The sequence below is a fragment of the Podarcis raffonei genome, chromosome 17, assembly GCF_027172205.1.
Source record: "Podarcis raffonei isolate rPodRaf1 chromosome 17, rPodRaf1.pri, whole genome shotgun sequence".
Taxonomy (NCBI): domain Eukaryota; kingdom Metazoa; phylum Chordata; class Lepidosauria; order Squamata; family Lacertidae; genus Podarcis; species Podarcis raffonei.
The window spans coordinates 20,699,605-20,721,018 of NC_070618.1; the positions used below are offsets into that span (position 1 = coordinate 20,699,605).

General features: G+C 42.7%; 1 protein-coding gene across 42 annotated transcripts in view; it reads left to right on the forward strand.

Moving 5' to 3' along the window:
* PTPRD (protein tyrosine phosphatase receptor type D) overlaps window positions 1-21,414 on the forward strand; it is a 1,152,007-nt gene that overhangs the window by 1,045,989 nt on the left and 84,604 nt on the right. For 22 of the 42 annotated variants that reach the window (XM_053371570.1, XM_053371569.1, XM_053371568.1 and 19 more), the window contains 2 exons: window positions 7,142-7,261; window positions 9,362-9,459. In XM_053371570.1, the coding sequence (XP_053227545.1) occupies window positions 7,142-7,261; window positions 9,362-9,459 (218 nt within the window). Of the gene's footprint in view, window positions 1-7,141; window positions 7,262-8,779; window positions 8,822-9,361; window positions 9,460-21,414 lie in introns of all 42 variants that reach the window. The other 20 variants (XM_053371583.1, XM_053371585.1, XM_053371584.1 and 17 more) reach the window with 2 other exon arrangements.

The following is a 21,414-nucleotide window of genomic DNA, read 5'->3' on the forward strand; positions in this document are numbered from 1 at the left end:
ATCAAACCAAAAGAAGAAGTGGGAAAGAGAGTCATTCTTCCAAATTCCTCCTTCAGCTCTATGTACTTTTCAGTGGCATAAACCATCACTATCCTTACCACCTTGTGGTCATGGGGGCATTGAGTGGAGTGGGGTGAGAGGGTGTGTCAGACAGGAGAAGGCATGGGCACCATGGTGCCCATGGGCACCACATTGGCAATTCTTGGATTGATTGATTGATTGATTAAATTTATATACCACCTATTACAGGGATTTTTACAACATAAAATAAAAACACACAATACATAACATAATAGCAAAAAAGAAAAGAAAAAAAGAACCCCAAACCATTGCAACACATTTAGATTGTTTAATAAGCCAGAGGCCTTGATGAAGATGAATGTTTTCACTGGTGCCTGAATATCTGTAAAGAAGGCGCCAAGTGAGCCTTCCTGGGAGAGCATTCCACAGATGGGGAGCCACCACAGAAAAGGCCTGTCCTCATGTTGCCACCCTCCTGACCTCTCCTGGCGGAGCACAGAAACATGGGCAATTTTATGTTGTTCTGGGTCAGTTCATATGGGGAAATGTGGTACTTGAGGTATTGCAGTCCTGAGCTGTTTAAGGCTTTATAGGTCAAAACAAGCACTTTGAATTGGGCCCAGAAACTAAATGGGAGTCAGTGTAGTTGGACCAGGATTGTTATATGTTCAAATTGTATTTTCCTGGGGAGCAAACTTGGCCATTGAATTCCACACCAACTGAAGTTTCGAAACTATCTTCGGAGGCAGCCCCATGTTTAACGCATTGCAGTAATCTACCAGAGCATAGGCAACAGAGGTTAGGCTTTTTGCTGTCCAGATATGGGTGCAGCTGTGCCACCAGCTGAAGCCAATGGAAGGCACTGAGACCACTTGAGCTTCAGGTGACAAAAATCAATCCAGGAGTAGCCCCTAGCTTAAAATCCTCTTGAGATGTAAACCTGATTAGTTTTAGCCATGGTGTGTGTAGTGTCAATGAAACGTGTAATATACAGGACCAGCCAAAAATATTACAAAACATGAGAAGAGGAAATGGGTCAACAAAGTGTGTTTGATTAAGGGGTTGGCTATGTTTGCCTTCATTGGCCTCTACATAGAAATACAGTGGTACCTTGGTTTAAGAACAGCTTAGTTTATGAACAACTTGGATTAAGAACACTGCAAACCCGGAAGCAGATGTTTTGGTTTGTGAACTTTGCCTTGGAAGCAGAATATGTTCATCTTCCTGTTGAGTGTGTTCCATTTGTAAATTGAGTCTATGGGAAAGCATGCCTTGGTTTAAGAATGCTTTGGTTTAAGAACAGAATTCCAGAATGGATTACGTTCATAAACCAAGGTACTACTGTAGCTTCCTGACCACATATTGTAAGTAATGCGTCTGTATTTGCTGATCAATGTTAAGATTTAAATCTATCATGCTCTTACAAGAACTCTGCTTTTACTTAGTTCTTTTTCTAAGGGTCAGTTCACTCATGCATGTTCCTCACTCCATGGTTGCAACGTTGAATGATAACTTACCTGTGTGTAACGACCATAAGAGATCAAATCCCACAGGCAGGGCTTTCATGTCACATTACATCAAATCAAACACTGTACTTCTGAATGGAAGCAGTTTACATATTCAGTGGGGAGTCACTGAAGGAAGAGAGGTCCAGAGATTTACAGTCATGTGTGAATTCGCCATCAGAGTAATAGTTAAGAAGAAAGTCATGGGAATAATTTTACCTTTTGCGGCATCTTTGTTTAAGTAGTTCAGCAGCATTTTCAGAAGACCTGTTGTCCTGCCTGTATGGTTTGCCTCTGTATATCTCTGTGTTTCTTTTGTTTGGCACCACCAAATAATTTCAATGGAAAAAGACAAAAAGACAGAGAAGTTAAGATTTAAGGGACTGGTCCATTGTGTCTGTGGTAGCAGAAGGGCACACAATTATACAAGCAGGAGCATTCACATGCCACACACACAAGATCACTCTAGGTTAAATAATTCAGATTTCATTGCAGTGCCTTGTTAAGTGCAAAGGTATAATTTCCCACTTCTGCCTCAAATATATATTAAAAGAATAAGAATAATCTTTCTCTCCCTTCCCCTCTTTTTTCTGATCTATAGCTTACTAGCTTTCTTTAACACTTTCCACACCCATTGAGAATATGAAAGAGCAGTGAAAACATGTCAAATGAAGAGGGAAAGGAGTCAAGATTGCAACACATTCATCTCTAGAAAGTGTTGCAAGTTCCCAAGGAGATTTCAGAGGGGTGGCTGGACTGACAACAGCTTTACACTGTAGTAATTCTTTCACCGTCTCTCACTTTTATTCCACATGATGATTTTCAAGCTAGCATTGAACCTAACACAATAACTACACTTCTTTCCTTCTCCTCCTTACAAACCCAACAGAATGCGCTGCAACTCAGCGCACCTGATTGCACAAAATGCTCAGCCCAAGCTCTGGCTTAACACAAAAGCGCAAACATGCAGGGTCCTGGCGTGAACATCATAGCTGCTGCTGCTGCGCTTGTCTGAAGGAGAGGAGATGTGTCCACTGCAGAGACACTTTTTCTTGGCTTCTCTTAGTCTTTCATAGTAGATCAAAATAGATCATAAATACGTTGCTGTATTTCATTGTGTTCACATTATGCCTATGTGGGTCTATTCATACCAGACAGCAAATAATGCAATATTTATAGGTTCCTAATCCCTGGGCTGATACCACATTTTAGTGTAAGCTGATCCCTGTCTTCAGAGCTGTGCTTTAAAAATAAGCATCACGGGAAAAATCTTTCATCTTTGGTCCTCATGAATGTTTGTTTGAAACTGGCATACATTATAATTACCCTAGTGTGGCTCTTGTGTGAAAATGGTATTTAAGAGTTTAGGGGGGTGGTTTTTTAAAAATAAAATAAAAAAGGTTCTGAACATGGAGACTTGAATAAGCTTATGCAGTGCTTTTTTTCTAGAAAAAAAATGGTGGCAGTACTCGCCATGAAGTTGCTAGAGTAAAAGCACTGGGTATAAGTAATAAATTATTATTACAGTGGTACCTCGGGTTAAGTACTTAATTCGTTCCGGAGGTCCGTTCTTAACCTGAAACTGTTCTTAACTTGAAGCACCGCTTTAGCTAATGGGGCCTCCTGCTGCCGCAGCGCCGCCAGAGCACAATTTCTGTTCTTATCCTGAAGCAAAGTTCTTAACCTGAAGCACTATTTCTGGGTTAGCAGAGTCTGTAACCTGAAGCGTATGTAACCTGAAGCATATGTAACCCAAGGTACCACTGTATTGCTGTATGCAGCCCATAATAATAAACCAATGCCTGCCAGGGATGATGGAGAAAAACAAGCTTTTGCAGTGGGAGGCATCTAAGTGGAGATGCTTCCTTCACCCCTCACCTCATTTGAACCCCTCCTTCTCCTCCTCAAATGCTGATCAGAAAAGGGGTAGGAGGTTGCAACACACACACCCATTTTTTCTTGCGAAGACAGTCTGTTTCTCTCTGCCCGCCCCATCCCCTTGATGCTAATGTTTCCCAAAGGGCACACAGCTGGGTGCTGCAGCAGCTGTTGCTCCTCCAGTCCCCGTAGGTGTGCAGGGTAGAACACAATCTCCTCCTCTGAGAATTGCGTGCCCCTGGCCTCCTAGGCAGGTTCTCCCACAAGGATGCCCAGCAGAGATCCCGCCCCCAGGGGATCTCTCCAGGAAGGGATGGGTGGCAAAGGCAAGCTTGAAGCACCAGGCATGGACCCCCGGCAGAAACAGGCACAAACTGTTGGGATGCTTCCAAGGGAACAGGGGCAATTTGCAAGCCCCCAGCTGGCTCCAGCCCACCGGCCGACTGCCAGGCAAACTCCAGTCCTCGGACCAGCATGTAACTGCGACTCGAGCTTCAGAAGCTGAGCACGCAAGCCAGCAGAGAATAAAACTCTTCGCAACAGAAGGGCAGATAGAGGCTGTGTAAAGCATATTTACAAGCAGTTTATTCAGCATCAGGACAAAGGAAAAAACATGTCTTCTCCCTTTCGTGTCCAAGAGCAAGCAGCATAAGCAAAAGCTATACACAAATGGAAGTTCCCAGCAAGCTGTGCTGGAGTGTAAACAGACATGTGACATACAACAATCTACGCACCTGTTCTTAAGGTGGAACGAAATATTGTAACACAAACCACTGACACCCCTCTGCACCCTGCATGCACGCACACAACACTCTCCCCTCCCTCCTTCCCTCGCTTCCCACACCCCAGTGAGCTGAGCCTGGCAAATCCCCTCAGAGCCTGCCTTACCAGAGTGGCTCCCTCTGCTTCTCCCTCACCGAGTAGGGAAATGCATAGCCCCACAACAAGTGGGAAGGGGAAGGGAACCGAGAGTATGTAGTCATTTCCAAAGCTCGTCCTGTGATGTGCTCATCTTTCCCTCTCTCTGCTCTTGTCACCCAGGTTTAGTTCCTACTCCCTGAATGTCCAGCAAATGCATCCATTTGTAGTTATATTTATTAATTTATTTCCCCCCTAGAAAATAAGGTGCCAGCATGTACTGGCAGAAAAGGGGGGGGGGAAGTACTGTGCTTGTGAGGCATTCTAAGCAAGGAATACAGTGGTACTTCGGTTGTCAAACGCAATCCGTTCCGGAAGACCGTTCTACTTCTGAAACGTTCGACAACTGAGGCGCAATGGGCAGTCGCCAAATTCCATTGAGAAAATGGAGAAATGTGCCTCGGAAGTCATTTGACTTCTGGGGCGCGTTCGAAAACGGAAGCATTCACTTCTGGGTTTTCGGCGCTTTGGTCCGAATCATTCGGCTTCCGAGACGCTTGGAAGCCGAGGTTCCACTGTATTTTCTTCCTGAGCACATGTGAAACTGTGCATTGACAACATTGAATGCACAAAAAACCTCATGCCATTTCAACTGCAAACCTTTCACTAGTTGCTCTGTTAAAGTGAAATGTCTCCCTTGAGCAGAAATTAGATTATTTTTAAAATAATAATAATAATAAAGCCTTAAAGGAAAATACACACATCCCCAGTGAGAAATAAGTTTTCCGCAAGAGTCTGATTCCTGTTCAGTTTTACTGAGCTATAACACTATAACAAATATAACACTCCATATCAGTGGTTGTCTTAGACTGCCTTTCAAAGTGTGAATGTAAAGGCATGTGTTCCTAAATCACAGAAGACCATGGCAGGGAGCTGTAGCAGATCAGAGCTTTCCCATGTGTGTGTTTACTTTAAAGTGTTTACCAGGGGATGTTGGTGTACACTCAGCGAACACATCTGTAGTATAAAGTGTGAATCAGACTTTAGGATGTGTTTGCTTTCTTAGTTAAGTATCAGTGGGAGGTGAGCAAATGTGAATATTTAGCTCTCAGCACTGAGGTGCAGTAGATCTTTCATGCATCTCTCTGGGCTGAATTTTTCCAGCTTTCACTGCTGTGCCTTTGTACTGCTGTGTGTAGCATTGTTCCTTTATATTCATTGTAAAATTGGCATGCTGTCAAGGGGGGAAAGAAGGCATGGTTTACTTCTTTGTAGGGTTTGAATATCACTGTAAAAAATTAAATTATTATTTATTTGACCTCTAGGCCTCCTTCCAAATATAAATGTATTGTCAACGTGGCATTTACAACATTTTGAAACACATCGTCAAAATTATAATTTAAATAGTAAAACTTGAAAGAGCAGCAGAACTGTTTCCTTTCCAGCCAGCCATCCCTAAAATTTAAAATTCTAATTAACAACCATGGAAGCAACCTACAGGAACAAAGACAATGACTTACCCTCCTGTTTAAAATCAGACTAACATTAAAAAAACAGCTTCAGGGCCCTCTTAAAATGAATCTAATCAGGTTTCAGGAGAGTAAGTTTTCTAGATAGGACCCACCACCGAGAAGGCCCAGTTTCTCCTGCCTTCAGTCCTGACTTCCCTTACAGAAGATCATAAGCATAGGGCCTGTCTAACAGATCTTAATGCTGAGGTTGGTCCATATGGGTATAGGTAGTATTTCAAGTAACTTGGTTCCAAACAGTTTAGGGTCCAAAGATCAAAACCAGTGCTACTTTGCTCAGAAGCAAATAGCTGTCAGTGCGTTGCTTTACTAGCATGTGGCAAATCTTCCCATCTGTTTTGTCTACATACAGGTTAATACAAGATACTTCTATGACATATATAATTATGTAAATGTGTCCATTAAATAATCTTCTTTGTATTTTGCACAGTATTTTGAGTTAACATGGTCTCTTGATGTATGGACAGAGTGGAGCTCAACTAAATTTTACTAAATTCAGTCCTAAATTCAAAGTGTACTCTGAGTAAAACATAGTTGAATACCACCCACAGTCCATGACTGTCAGTTGAAAACCCATCTATATGCCAATGACTGTCTTTGGCATTTATGTGTACCCATAACTTGTTGCCCCCCCCCCACCGCCCCCCAGAAACCCCTCCTATAAACTGAACAAATATCATCTGTGAGTAGCAATGTGGGAGAATATCACCTGACAGCAGTAAAAAAAACTTTAAAAAAAAACTTGTACGGTGATAATTATTTCCTTTTACGAGATTACTATGAAACATTATTGAAATGCAGTTAGTTTGCATTAGCCATAAAATTAAGAAAGCTACACTCTAGTAATAACCAGATGGTTAATTCTGGAAGTTGTTGGGTTTTATATCCCTTGTGTTTAAAAAAAAAGAGAGAAAGATTTTATGCCACCTTTTGATGAGCCTCAAATGTTTAACTGCAGAAGATGCTGATAAATATAAAAGGCAGATCATAGTGGTATCTGTTGGGGTGAGTGCTTCTTTCAGCATAGATGCATCAGTATAAACAGCTAAATCCACCTGAAAAAAGGGCTTGATAAGTTGAGGGGTCTTGATGTTAAGAATCTGATTTAAATAACACTTCCATGCCATATGGAAAGCTATTTCTCCTGTCAGCTGACCCTCAGATTCAGAGCTATATGTTCATATGTTAGAGTTGCCTTGTATTTCTACTTATTCCTGCCAGTAGTAAATGTCCACAGATAGATTGTGCATGTGAAATGATCCGTTTGTCTTTGTGTAAACTGACTGAATATGATGGTCTTCTACTGCTACTAATTTCTTTCCCGTTTCCAACTGGCTTTACTTTTTACAGCTTTGAGCAGTAATTCAGTCCCCTACGCTTCCCTGATTGGCTCTGTGTCCTCTCTCTCTAGCCAAACTACCACTCAGTCCTTATATGATAATAACTCTCTCCCACGATTCGCTCGAAAAGGTCTAAACATCTTTGTCTCTATTATTTTCTCTGTTCAATCACTGTTTTAGATGTTCCATCATTCAACTTCCATTTCTGGACAAGCCTAGCATTTTCTTGTGCCTTTCCCCATTATTATTTTTTCCCCTCTTCCTTTTCATCTGGGTGCTCGATCTGGATCAAATAAATTTGACGGCTACTTTAAAAGAAAACCAGCTTAATTGTTGCACATGATGAAAATGGGAGATAGCAAATCACATTCATATAAAGAAAAATATTAGAGTTTTATCTTCCAAAAAGTAGTTTCCTCAATTTATGGGGTCTTCTTCTGATTTACTTGACCTTAAAAGTATAAGCATGCAGACCACACATTGCAAAGAACTACTGTGTATGCAATTGCTTGGGCTATACAATTATTCAGTACTATTCTCTATGCCACAAAACAAGATTTGAATGTTACGCTGCTGGTCCTTCCCATGGACTTTATTAAGCTAAGTAAAAAGTGTAGCAAAAAAAAATCATTTTATGAATGATGTGTACTGTTATTTTCTGCTCATGTCATGTAAAGCTGTGTTGCAGTGATTGCAAGCTAGCTTTCTTAAAGCACACCCTTCAAACGAGTGCCGGAAAACCCTGAAAACATGGCTTCCAGTTTGAGCTCCTCGCTTCAGTTACCATGGTTTTGTTCTATAATTTCAACACATCATGGGGTTTGCTAGTGTAACAATTTCTAGCCGACTATGTGTCTCCCTGCAACAAGCTTTTTATTATCATTATTCTTGGCATGATTAAAATTAACATAAATAATAACTAAACACATTGTGGGTGGGTGGAAAACCATCCATATTAATGAACCGAAAAGAAATAGCCACTGAGAGTGTGGACTTGCTAAAATTTTCAGCTGGCAGATCATGCTAGTTGACCCCACATTTCCTCTCTCCTCTATCTTTCCCTCCCTCTGTCTTTCCCTTCCACTGGTCCTATCCTTCCCTCTGTCTCTTTCCCATCCCTTCCCTAAACCTTGTCTGCATTCACTATTTTTCCATTGGTAGACAAAGATGTTTACACCTGAAGTAGATTGTAGGTAATTTCTGGGGGTTGATAAAGGGACTTGGGGTTGAGATCTTTTCTCAGATGTACTAGGGTAAGCCAGATGTTTGCGTTCAGCTGAACTAATTCCCCACAACCCCTGCCTCTACAATCTGCTACTAGTGAAAACATTTTTGAAGCTCAAAATGTCTGATGTCTAATCTTGTCTTTATTGACTGTTGTCTGTAAGCAGCAGTGCATGGTACTCTGGCAATCCATAATTGCATGTGAATGTCCTAAACTTTATAAAATATTTTTCAAAAAAAAATAATCATTAGATTTTCCCCTGTCTTATTTAGTCATGAGATTAAAACCATCATTTTCTATTGAGATTAAAACCATCATTTTCTAAGCATCAAACTATCCATTTATTTATTTTGGTATAAATAAATTCCCACTCCATCCCTTTCTTTCCTTTTTTTTTTTTACTTTTGCAATTATTTTTTGCAGGATCAAGTGTCTCTGGTTACCCTGGTAACCCACATTCTTCAAGTTAGTTTCCCTCATAAATCACTTTATTTTCTGTCAGTACTATTCTTTCCGTTTAGGCTTCTTTGAATGGCTTTTCCCTCCCCCCCCAGTCCACCTTTTGTTCACCTAAGTCCAACACAGTTTCCATTTCATTCAGCGCAAGGAAAGGGGTTTGATATGACATTAAGAGTCATTACTCAAAGCAGAAGTCAGCTTCAGGTCTAACTGTCTCATTTCCCCCCACCTAGCTAACCTCATTAAGTCTTGGCATAATAACTTTTTTTCTTTTCTTTTAACACTAGGAATGTTAGCTTTGGGAATATGCTTGGTGGTTTTTATTTTAAATTTTAGTAATTTGGCTTCAAAGCTCATCTCTCCAGAGCATGTCTTGCTTTGAGTGACTAAACTACCTGCCTGCTTCTGTCACCTTACAACATCCTTACTTATTACACATTGATAGCCATTCTGAACTGCTGTATTTTCTAAGTCTGGGTTGCAAACCCTCTGTTTTATTGTGTGTGTTTTTTTACATGCCGTTATCATTTCTTTTTTCCTGAACAGGTATGGCTAGCCATCCACCAATACCTATTTCAGAACTTGCGGATCACATCGAAAGGCTGAAGGCTAATGACAACCTCAAGTTTTCCCAAGAATATGAGGTAATGCCCCAGTTCCCTAGAGGCAGGAATCACTTATCATCTGGATTATTGTAGACATGTTAATAAACCAGCTTCACTGTATGTTGTCCCTGATAGTTATATTCCTAAATTCAGATATTGAAAAGTAACCTCATTGGAACATTTCCAAGCAAATAAGGCTGCAGTCCTAAACAGGCTTACTGGTTTTCTTTCTTTCTTTCTTTCTTTCTTTCTTTCTTTCTTTCTCTCTCTCTCTCTCTCTCTCTCTCTCTCTCTCTCTCTCTCTATCTCTTTCTTTCTTTCTTTCTTTCTTTAGTATACCACCCTATACCCCCAGGTCTCAGGGGGGTTACAACATAAAACCACAACACAAATGGCACTACAAGTATGTTTAAGACTGTACCTTTCCTCATTTGTGTGGAATTTTGAAAATTCTAGATTTCTGATGCTTTTTAAAACAGTCTCATAAGGAAATTCACTTCCTATGGGAAAGCATTCTGCTTTAATATTTAAAGTGATTAAAGGTATGCATGTTCCATTTGGTTAGGAAAGGAAGATTTGCCAAGATTCCTATAGAAAGATCTACTTACATATCTGTGCATTTCATTCTGGCAATGGGAAGGGAGATGGGAATAGTCAGCGCCAAAACGGGAGAAGGAGTAGTATCATAGGAAGTGAGGGGATGAAGGGAAAAGAAACAAGATTCTCAGGTGACAAAGATATCCCAGTGTCTATTAATGCTTCACCAGGGTATGCACTTGGAGTAATTATTGCACCCCCCAAAAAATGTGCAAGACATTTAAACACTGTTACGTTTTGAATTGATAACCACCTTGTCCTACCACTGGGAAGAAATATGAGACGGAATTATGAAGAAACAAATCAAATACATAAAAAGACAGGCAATGTGAGATTATCTAATTTTTGTCCTCTGTACCCAGTGCATTGACTTTGATTTTGTGAATGAAATAGTAAATTCAGTAATTGAATACATCAAAAAAAAAAATCTGTGCCATTAAAAATTTGAGGCAGAAATATTGAAAAGAAAGCAATCACTTCTACATTTAATGATTTATGAAGCTTAAGTTTTGTGTCCAATTAATTAATGGTTTATGGAACTAACTAACTGAGATCTGTGCTTGTTTTATTACCTTATGTCAGAACAGTTTTAGAAGACGTGTTGGTCCACTGAGTAAATTTTTCATAGATTAAGGATTTTGTTCAATGTTATTATAGGTTATAACAGCATCAAGCCATTATTACCTCTCCCATCAATAATTCATGAATTGTGGGTTTTAATAGTATCATAACAGGAACCAGTTATGAAATACCCTTTTAATAGTCCATGGATTACAACCCCCAAGATGTGCATTGGCACACAGATATGGCTCTCATGTCAATAATTTGTGAATGAATGGACTTGTACAAAATCCATTAAACGGCATAAACTAGTAGGGCTTCTTTCAAAGGACAATATGGTTTAACATGTAAATTTATTTTATTTTATTTTTTTAAAAGGTACCCCAAATGTGCAAGTAAAACACAGCCATATTATTTATGGGTATAGTGATCCACGAATTAAGGACTTCTCGAGAAATCACTGGCATTGGACTCCATTTGTATTCAGTCATATATACGACTTCAAAATTTCTCAAAACTCTTGGGCATAGTGGAACTTAATGACTATGAAGAAGCCAATTTCCTAAATCATCTCTGACTTCCTTCCTTCCTCCCCTCTCATCAACTTTCTCTAGTCTTTCTGGTCACCATATCATATATCATATTGTCAGAGGCTCAGGAGCAGAAGAGCAGGGGAGAGAGCAAATAGAGAGCGGAGGAGAGGAATCAGAGGGGAGCGTAGGGGAATATGACAGTGACCCGAGAGATTCCATGAGCTTCTCCAGCGAATCAGAAGATTCCCAGAAGGGGGCGCCTATGGTAAGGGCGAGGGGGGTCCCAGGGGGGACGCTCCATAAACAAGGGACCAGAGGGGACTCCCAAGGGAGCAGCGGAGGATCAGGACCAGTTCCCCCACCAGAGCACAGTGGGGGGGAAGAGTCACATGAGTCAGGACCAGCTTCTCCTCCAGCGGGGAGAGAAGATGAGTCAGGGGTAACCACGCCCCCATCGGGCAGTGGGGAAACGGAGGGAAGGCCAGGTCCAGCTAGCCTCCCCGAAAGAGGGAGCAGTGACACAAGTGTAACGGTCAGAAGGAAAGTGGGAGGCTGCGCGCGTGCGCCAAGTTCAAATGTGGAGGAGCGCGGGACAGCAGAAAACCCGGATTGGGAGCCAGGTCCGAAAGCCCGAAGGAGGGAGGGGGAAGAGTCAGGGGACTCAGCGTCAGAGGAGTCTAGGAGGGCTGAGACTCCGACTAGCAAGAGGACCCAGAGAAGGAAGGAACAGAGGAAGAGGTGGAGTAAGGCTAGAATCTTAAACTGGTGTCAGGGGGGAGGAGATTCAGATGGAACTTCGACGGTCTAAGGTATAGACGTAGCGTTGCGCGCTGCGCGTCTGGAAATGAAACTGAACTTCAATAAAGACTTTTTTACTTGAGGAAGAAGCAGCGTTGGTCTTGTGTGAGCTGGGACCTTGGGCAGCGCTGACACATATTGTAGGCATACTTAGTCGTTCAAACAACAGTAGTTACTCCGAAAGTTACTTCAGTCAGTAAAATACTTCATTTCTATACGGTGGTACCTCGGGTTAAGTACTTAATTCGTTCCGGAGGTCCATTCTTAACCTGAAGCACCACTTTAGCTAATGGGGCTTCCTGCTGCTGCCGCGCAGCTGGAGCACGATTTCTGTTCTCATCCTGAAGCAAAGTTCTTAACCCGAGGTACTATTTCTGGGTTAGCGGAGTCTGTAACCTGAAGCATATGTAACCTGAAGCGTATGTAACCCGAGGTACCACTGTACTATCTACATAGCCATCTCAGGTTACCCACCACTGAGATGGCTGCTTGGCAGTGTGGATGATGTAGTTGTACGCCAGTAACTTTCAGGTTGGGGACGCGGATGGCGCTGTGAGTTAAACCACAGAGCCTAGGGCTTGCCGATCGGAAGGTCGGTGGTTCGAATCCCCGCAACAGGGTGAGCTCCCGTTGTTCGGTCCCTGGTCCTGCCAACCTAGCAGTTCGAAAGCACATCAAAGTGCAAGTAGATAAATAGATACTGCTCCGGTGGGAAGGTAAACAGCATTTCTGTGCGCTGCTCTGGTTCGCCAGAAGTGGCTTAGTCATGCTGGCCACATGACCCGGAAGCTGTACACCGGCTCCCTCGGCCAATAAAGTGAGATGAGCGCCGCAACCCCAGAGTCAGCCATGACTGGACCTAATGGTCAGGGGGTCCCTTTACCTTTACCTTTTAACTTTTGGGTTAGATTACTATAGGAAACTCTTTGTTTGGCTACCTTTGAAGACTGCTCAGAAACTTCAGACTCATTTCAAAGTACAGCCCTGAATGTCTTGGGATCAGAAAATCTTGAGAATTACTTTCCCTGCCCACATCAATATTAATCTAAGCACTGAATTTTCAACTCCTGAGGCCCTTCTCCAATACCACCATCATCCTTTGTACAGTGGTTTTTTTAAGAGATAAGGCATTTTCATTTGGGTTGCTCACAATTTGAAATATCCTCTGTGGCTGCTTTTTTTTTACATTTGATGCAGCTTGTTTTAGATTATCTGATAGGTGCTATTTTTCCTATTTGTAATTTCACTGCCTTTTTGTGTCACTAAGCACTTTCATTATTTTACAGTGCGGCAAGGAATAAATAAGTACAGTCAAACCTAGGTTGTTGAATGTAATCCGTTCCGGTAGCCCATTCGGCTTCCGAAATGTTCGACAACCGAAGCATGGCTTACGATGGGTTACAGGTGCTTCCTGCACTCAAGCGTAAGCCGCGTCAGATGTTCAGCTTCTGAAAAATGTTCGAAAACCAGAGCATTTACTTCCGGGTTTTCAGCGTTCGGGAGCCAAAAAGTTCCAAAACAGAGGCATTCGGGATCCAAGGTTTGACTGTACATCTAGAGTAAAATACTTCTGTTTGAGAGCATACCTGTGAAAAGCACCAGTAAGGGAAAAAATGGGGTATGTGTGGCGATTGACACACATAGGATGGAAAGTCTTGTGCAGTTGGCTCCCCTGACTATTTAATAATGTGCTGCAATTGATTCAAAATTATCTGAACTCCTGAATCACAAAAGTAGTATAAAGTACAGGTAGTTTTACGGTTTAAGCTCCCTCTTTTTAAGCTTGCACATCATGCGTAAGGGTTAGAGACAAATGACTGTGAGATTAAGTGTTCCCGATGACACTGACATTTCTAATATAACATAGTATAGAGACCTTTAGGTGAATTAATACTATCACATTTTATTTGACAGTAAAGAGTGGATTGCTTATTTGTGGGGTGAACAGAATTTGCTAGTACCTTTAATAAATGTTACTTTAAAAAGTCAGTTTCGTATGACCTTTATACAAATAGAAGTTGCTGGAGACTATAAATATCCAGTATATATAAGTATCTTGGGCAGGAGAGTTTTAAATTGCATTTCAACATTTGCTGTTATAGGACAGAACTGCATATCATTTAAAGATGCAGTGTTGTAGAAGGCCTTAAGCCTGATCTGAAAAATAATCTCATTACTGTCAAAGAGAAAAATACAATCTCTAGCATTCACTAAAATGTGTTGACTTGAAGGGCATTTTAAGGTTCAGAGTCATACTTAACGCAAGTCAGGAGTGATTTTCTGTCAATTGCAGGTAATTATGCAGTGTTCACAGTAAAAGATCATGCTGTATAAACTCTGCACACAAGTATTTCCTCTGTCGTTTACAAGCATTCTTCCCCCCCACACACATATAGTCAGTTGCAGAAACTTCACATTTGTCCTTCTGCACAGTTGTTCCTAAAAATGTCATTATCACTTGGTTTCTACCTATATCCAGATGGCGTCAACAAAATTGTTGAGATCAAGCGGTAGAGTCCAAAGAATATCATAAAGGTAAAGGGACCCCTGACCATTAGGTCCAGTCGTGACCAACTCTGGGGTTGCAGCGCTCATCTCGCTTTATTGGCCAATGGAGCCGGCGTACAGCTTCTGGGTCATGTGGCCTGCATGACTAAGCCGCTTCTGGCGACCCAGAGCAGCGCACGGAAACGCCGTTTACCTTCCCGCCGGAGTGGTACCTATTTATCTACTTGCACTTTGAGGTGCTTTTGAACTGCTAGGTTGGCAGGAGCAGGGACCGAGCAACGGGAGCTCACCCTGTCGCAGGGTTTCAAACCGCCGACCTTCTGATCGGCAAGTCCTAGACTCTATGGTTTAACCCACAGCGCCACCCACGTCCCAACTGGCACATAGGGACAGTGTTTATTTGATTGATTGTTTCTCTGAAAGGCTCTAGACCAAAGACTTAGATACAAATCATGGTTGCTTGGTCTGAATACTTTTCAGAGCAGGGATATGGATAGGAGATTGAGGGGCCCAATCTTGCTACTTTCCAACCAAAGTCTTTCAAGCAACTTGAACTGAAGCAGTCCATTTATTTTCTAATGTGATCGAACAGAGCGAATTTTTCATCTGCTCTGTGTGTTCTAAATTATTTTCGCTGGGCATTTTGGAACAATGCAAATATACAAGTTTGATAGCTGTTAAACAGTAGGGTTTGTTCATTTTAAAATACCCTCTTTAGAATATACACAGAATTATAAGTACAGTCGTACCTTGGCTCCCAAATGCCTTGGGAGTCGACGTCCCAGCTCCCGAACGATCGAAAACTGGAAGTGAGTGTTCTGGTTTTCGAATATTCTTCTGGAAGCTGAATGTCCTATGGGGTTTCCGCAGCTTCTTGTTGACTGCAGGACCTTCCTGCAGCCAATCAGAAGACATACTTTGGTTTCCGAACGTTTCGGAAGTTGAACGGACTTTCGGAACAGATTCCATTCGACTTCCGAGGTACGCCTGTAATATACTGATAGGAAATGTGCCCATACATACAGTCAGTGTGCTAAATTTAAACCAAATCATATTTTCTCAATGACTGGCGACATACAAAGTCCAACATTAAATCAAATACCCGCTTCGTTCCTAATTGCTGCTTGAGCATTTTCTCCCTAGCCCTTTAGTTTCATGATTTTAATTATTAGTTGTTTGACAGCTAACAGCCTGGGTGCTTTAAGATATCTGACCTGGGCAGAAAATATTGTGAAAGTGTAGGCTTTTGTTTTCAGGTTGAGCACCTGCTGTGTAGCGCAACGTTAAAAACAAATACTAATAATAGCATTTCTGTGTCAGTTCAAGTCAGTGTCACTTTGCTTGCATGACAGGCTATGCAAATGTGGCCATACTGTAGTAAAAGGGCAGGTCCCTTGGGGGTCTTCATCGACTGTCCTGTTCCCTGTGTTTAAGTCTTGTTTCGGTGTAAAATGGCTCCGTGTATATATACAGATGTGCTGACAGCTGAGAGGGAGAGGCTAGTTCATGCACTCACCAGATCTTCACAGCGCGGATGACTGGAGATGCACATAAAGCGAGGTGTGATTTGTGTGCGTGGCCTCCTTGTGCAGGAGGTGTAATTCGTGAAATTATGTTCCCTTTCAAAGCCTTGCATATGCCCATTTCCCCCACGGTGAAAATAACAGGCTGAGTGTACAAACTGGCCCAGAGAGGCAGCAGCACAAGGAAGAAGGTGTGTGTTAACTTAGCTTGCGCAACGGACTGTACATCATTTTAATGGTTCCTCTTATCAACGCTATACATTAAAGGCAGCCCTTTCCATTAACATTTAATATTGGCGAAGGTGAAGTCACGTTCTGCCCCTTTACCCAACCAACACTGGTCGATGTGCTGGATTTTGCCGGTGAATCATCAGATTTGTGATGGAAGGCATTAATAATTTACTAAAGTGAATTGTATCTTGAGGTTTCATTTTTAAGTACTAACACCTCCCCGCTCAAAAAAAAACACAACAAAAAACTTTTTACTCTAATGTAATGGCTTAGGCCACACATCATAGCTTAGCATGAACACAACTCAGTATGAACCATAAGCAAGCAGGTCATTTTCATGCTGCGCTGCCCCATGCTAAGCCACAATTTGGCTTAACGTGAAACCTATGGCTTGCAGCTCATGTTTTGTCTAGGAGGGCAGAATCATGAGCCCAGGCTACAGACTCTGATTCTTAAATTTTTAATTCTCGTTTTTTACACTGCTCGGTTTTGTTTGTCAAGTGCAGCAATGCTCTTAACTTGTTTTCATCCACTTTTCTTTTTTAATATCGAATGTTATTTCGTCTTTATTGCAAGCTGCTTAGAGCTGTTTATTAAGTGGTGCAGAAATTTTATAAATAAGAAATAAGATCTGCTTTTTACTTTTTCCTCGTTTGGGTTTCTAAAGTGGAAGGAAAATGCATTTCTGCTGGCAACTTGGCCGTGATGATGTATTAGTGTTCAGGTATTTAGCATTCATGTTTTGCTAAAGAAATATGTAAATCTCATTCAATCGGCAAGTTTCCTGAATAATAAAATAGCATCTTATTATAGATTCATCTGAAATATGAAACTCTCAAAGCAAAACCTGACATTGGTAAAAGAGGGTCAAATTTTTCATTTTCAGAGGTAGTTAATAATTCTCTAGTTCCACATCATCCATTTGCTTTGACATCTACCAGGGTGCTAACTTTATTGTTCTTTCCACAGTGCAATTGCTATACGCTGTGCTTGCTTACTTCAGAGAAACTTATTACTGAGCTACTACTTCACCAGTGCTATGGGCTGCAGCCTTTGCTTGAAAACTATGATGTTGACTAAGGGTTGTATATTTGGTTGCTCGCCTTTGTAGAATACTTTCTGAATGGGGGAAAAGAAACCCAAGCCCATCATCACTGATATTTTAGTTTCTCCCTGTGTGGTATATTTTACTTACTATTTTTTTCTGTGATGGGGAGCCATCTAGTCACATAGTCCTAAATGGACTTTGCCATATGATTTTGCTAAAAGTTTAGATATATGAATATCCGGATATACGGATGAATATCCGTAACTTTAAGTAAAGGTAAAGGGACCCCTGACCATTAGGTTCAGTCGTGACCGACTCTGGGGTTGCGGCGCTCATCTCACTTTATCGGCCGAGACAGCCGGCGTTTGTCCATAGACAGCTTCCGGGTCATGTGGCCAGCATGACTAAGCCGCTTATGGAGAACCAGAGCAGCGCATGGAAACGCCGTTTACCTTCCCACTGGAGCGGTACCTATTTATCTACTTGCACTTTGACGTGCTTTCGAACTGCTAGGTTGGCAGGAACAGGGACTGAGCAACGGGAGCTCACCCCGTCGCGGGGATTCGAACTGCCGACCTTCTGATCGGCAAGTCCTAGGCTCTGTGGTTTAACCCACAGTGCCACCTGTGTAACTTTAAAAACATAATAGTTTAAAGTAATATTATTTCTTGTGTGCCCCAAACTTCAGCCAAAATAGAAAAACTGCTTTTTCTCTCCTGCCTTCTCTTTATAGCCCTCTTGCATTAACAGGGTTACTGTAGAACCCTGTAGCTGTTTGAAATATTTGTAAGCTTTGGGTTTGTTTTTAGCAAGCTTGGATCATTCCATGCTGCACCTACTCCTCAATACTTACACGTCTGAAAACATGACTATCTTTTTGTTTAAACTTTAACAATTAATTGGCTAAAGATCCAATTTGGGGGAGGGGGGAATGAAGATGTCACAAAAGAAGAGATGAAGACAAACCCTCAGTTGTCTTGTAGAGCTTCATCTTCCCTGCCCCCATGTCCAATTTTTGGCTTTGAAAACAAAACTTTCATTTACTGTATTTTTCGCTCTATAGGACACACTTTTCCCCCTCCAGAAATGAAGGGGAAATGTGTGCGCGTCCTATGGAGCGAATGCAGGCTCCTTGACTTCAGCGATAGCAACGTGAAGCCTCTGAAGCGCAGAGGCACCTATCCGCAAGCCTTCGGAGTGCAGCAGGAGTTCCCACCACACTCTGAAGGCTTGCGGATAGCCGCCTGGCTTGCGGATAGCCGCCTGAAGCCTGGAGAGCGAGAGGGGTCGGTGCACACCGATGCCTCTTGCTCTCCAGGCTTCGCTTCACTGGAGAGGCGCTGCACAGTTTTCCCTCTCTGCGCAGCGCCCCTTCAGTGAAGCGGGAGGAGAAGTGGAAGGGGCTCCATTTCTCCTGCCGCTTTGCTGAAGGGGCGCTGAGCAGAGAGGGGGAGATTTTTTTTTCCTGTTCTCCCCCTCCTATGGTCCAGTGCGTCCTATAGAGCGAAAAATACGGTAATTGAAAGTGTCTAATTTACGGGAGGACATGGAAATGAATGGGAAAGTGAAACTACCAAACTACCTGTTATCCCCAGGAAGTTTTCAAAAGAGGGCAGGGGAAAGTCTTAATACTTTTTTATTTCTGTCATAGTTTTGTCATAAGTAGATACAGTCATACCTCGGGTTACAGACGCTTCAGGTTGCGTGTTTTCGGGTTATGGACACGCCGAAACCTGGAAGTACCGGAAGGGGTTACTTCCGGGTTTTGGTGCTCATGCATGCACAGAAGCGCTAAATTGTGCTTTGCACATGCGCAGAAGCTCCAAATCGCAACTCGCGTATGCGCAGACACGGCTTTGCAGGTTGCAGGTTGCCTCCCACACGGATCACATTCATAATCCGAGTGTTCACTTTATAGATATATTTCTGTCTTAGTTTTGTCATATGTAGATATACATATATATACACAATTTCCATTTTTTATTTTGTGCTACCACTTCTAGATCATTAGAGAAGTCTCCCCCCCTTTTTTAGGGGGGGACCCTGTAAATTCCTGTGTACAAACAAAACAAAGAAGTGAAGGAGTCAGTTGGATCCCTGGATTAGGGATTAGAGTTTAGGGTCTTTGGGCAGCATCCAACAAATTACTACCTCTAAGAGAAGGACTTTTGGTTGCACAACAGAATTTCCACTCACTCTCCGTCTGTTCCAGGGGTTGGCCCAACTTCCAGAGCAGATTTGGAGAGAATGTGGGGCAGAAAGAGTGGAAGTTCTATGGTGCAAGTAGAAATTCCTGTGCCTAGAAGAAGCACTTTCCTTGATACCACTCTTAATTCTGATCCAAGTTGACTTCAGCTTTACACAGAATTTTTCACACTCGTAGAGCAGACTTATTTCACTGATTTTTTCGTGTACTGTTCTTTTGAAAAACCAAGCCCAGTTAGACTCTTGGGATACATGGAACCCCTTCCTTGTTTACTGTAAGCTCTGTATTTCACCTGGGAAGAGTTTTTGGTTCCTCCCCAACCATCCTCTATCTGATAAGGACAAAACAGATTTTCTTTGAAAATTATTAAAGGGGAAAGAAACGATCAGTGTTTTTTTTATTTCAAGGAATTGGAGGACAAGTTTCACAGCACTGGCTTCTTGGGAAACTAAGTTTCCTTTATCCTAAGACTTGCTGCTTTGGAAAAGTGTTTATTTTACTTCCTATTTGGAGAATAGTTGTGGATTTTTCCTCTTTCCCTATATTATATAGTATGACTTATTTGTCACAGCTAGCTGGACTTCCTTCTTGAATGTGCAGTTTTAAGGCCTGTGGGCACCTTCCCGGGTTAGTATGGTGAGTAGCTTCTAGGCATAATAATAATAATAATAATAATAATAATAATAATAATAATTTATTATTTATACCCCGCCCATCTGGCTGGGCCTCCCCAGCCACTCTGGGCGGCTTCCATAAAAACCAAAAATACAGTAAAATATCACACGTTAAAAACTTCCCTGAACAGGGCTGCCTTAAGATGTCTTCTGAATGTCAGGTAGTTGTTTATCTCTTTGACATCTGCTGGAAGGGCGTTCCACAGGGCGGGCGCCACTACCGAGAAGGCCCTCTGCCTGGTTCCCTGTAGCTTTGCTTCTCGCAATGAGGGAACCGCCAGAAGGCCCTCGGCGCTGGACCTCAGCGTCCGGGCAGAATGATGGGGGTGGAGACGCTCCTTCAGGTATACTGGACCGAGGCCGTTTAGGGCTTTAAAGGTCAGCACCAACACTTTGAATTGTGCTCGGAAACGTACTGGGTGCCAATGTAGGTCTTTCAAGACCGGTGTTATATGGTCTCGGCGGCTGCCCCCAGTCACCAGTCTAGCTGCTGCATTCTGGATTAGTTGTAGTTTCTGAGTCACCTTCAAAGGTAGCCCCACGTAGAGCGCATTGCAGTAGTCCAAGCTGGAGATAACCAGAGCATGCACCACTCTGGCGAGACAGTCCGCAGGCAGATAGGGTCTCAGCCTACGTACCAGATGGAGCTGGTAAACAGCTGCCCTGGACACAGATTTGACCTGTGCCTCCATGGACAGCTGTGAGTCCAAAATGACTCCCAGGCTGCGCACCTGGCCCTTCAGGGGCACAGTTACCCCATTCAGGACCAGGGAATCCTCCACACCTGCCCGCCTCCTGTCCCCCAAAAACAGTACTTCTGTCTTGTCAGGATTCAACCTCAATCTGTTAGCCACCATCCATCCTCCAACCGCCTCCAGACACTCACACAGGACCTTCACCGCCCTCACTGGTTCTGATTTAAAAGAGAGGTAGAGCTGGGTATCATCCGCATACTGATGAACACCCAGCCCAAACCTCCTGATGATCTCTCCCAGCGGCTGCATGTAAATGTTGAAAAGCATGGGGGAGAGAACAGAACCCTGAGGCACCCCACAAGTGAGAGCCCAGGGGTCTGAACACTCATCCCCCACCACCACTTTCTGAACACGGCCCAGGAGGAAGGAGCGGAACCATTGTATGACAGTGCCCCCAGCTCCCAGCCCCTCAAGACGGTCCAGAAGGATGTTATGGTCGATGGTATCAAACGCCGCTGAGAGATCCAGCAGAACTAGGAAACAGCTCTCACCTTTGTCCCTAGCCCGCCAGAGATCATCAACCAGTGCGACCAAGGCAGTTTCAGTCCCATGATGAGGCC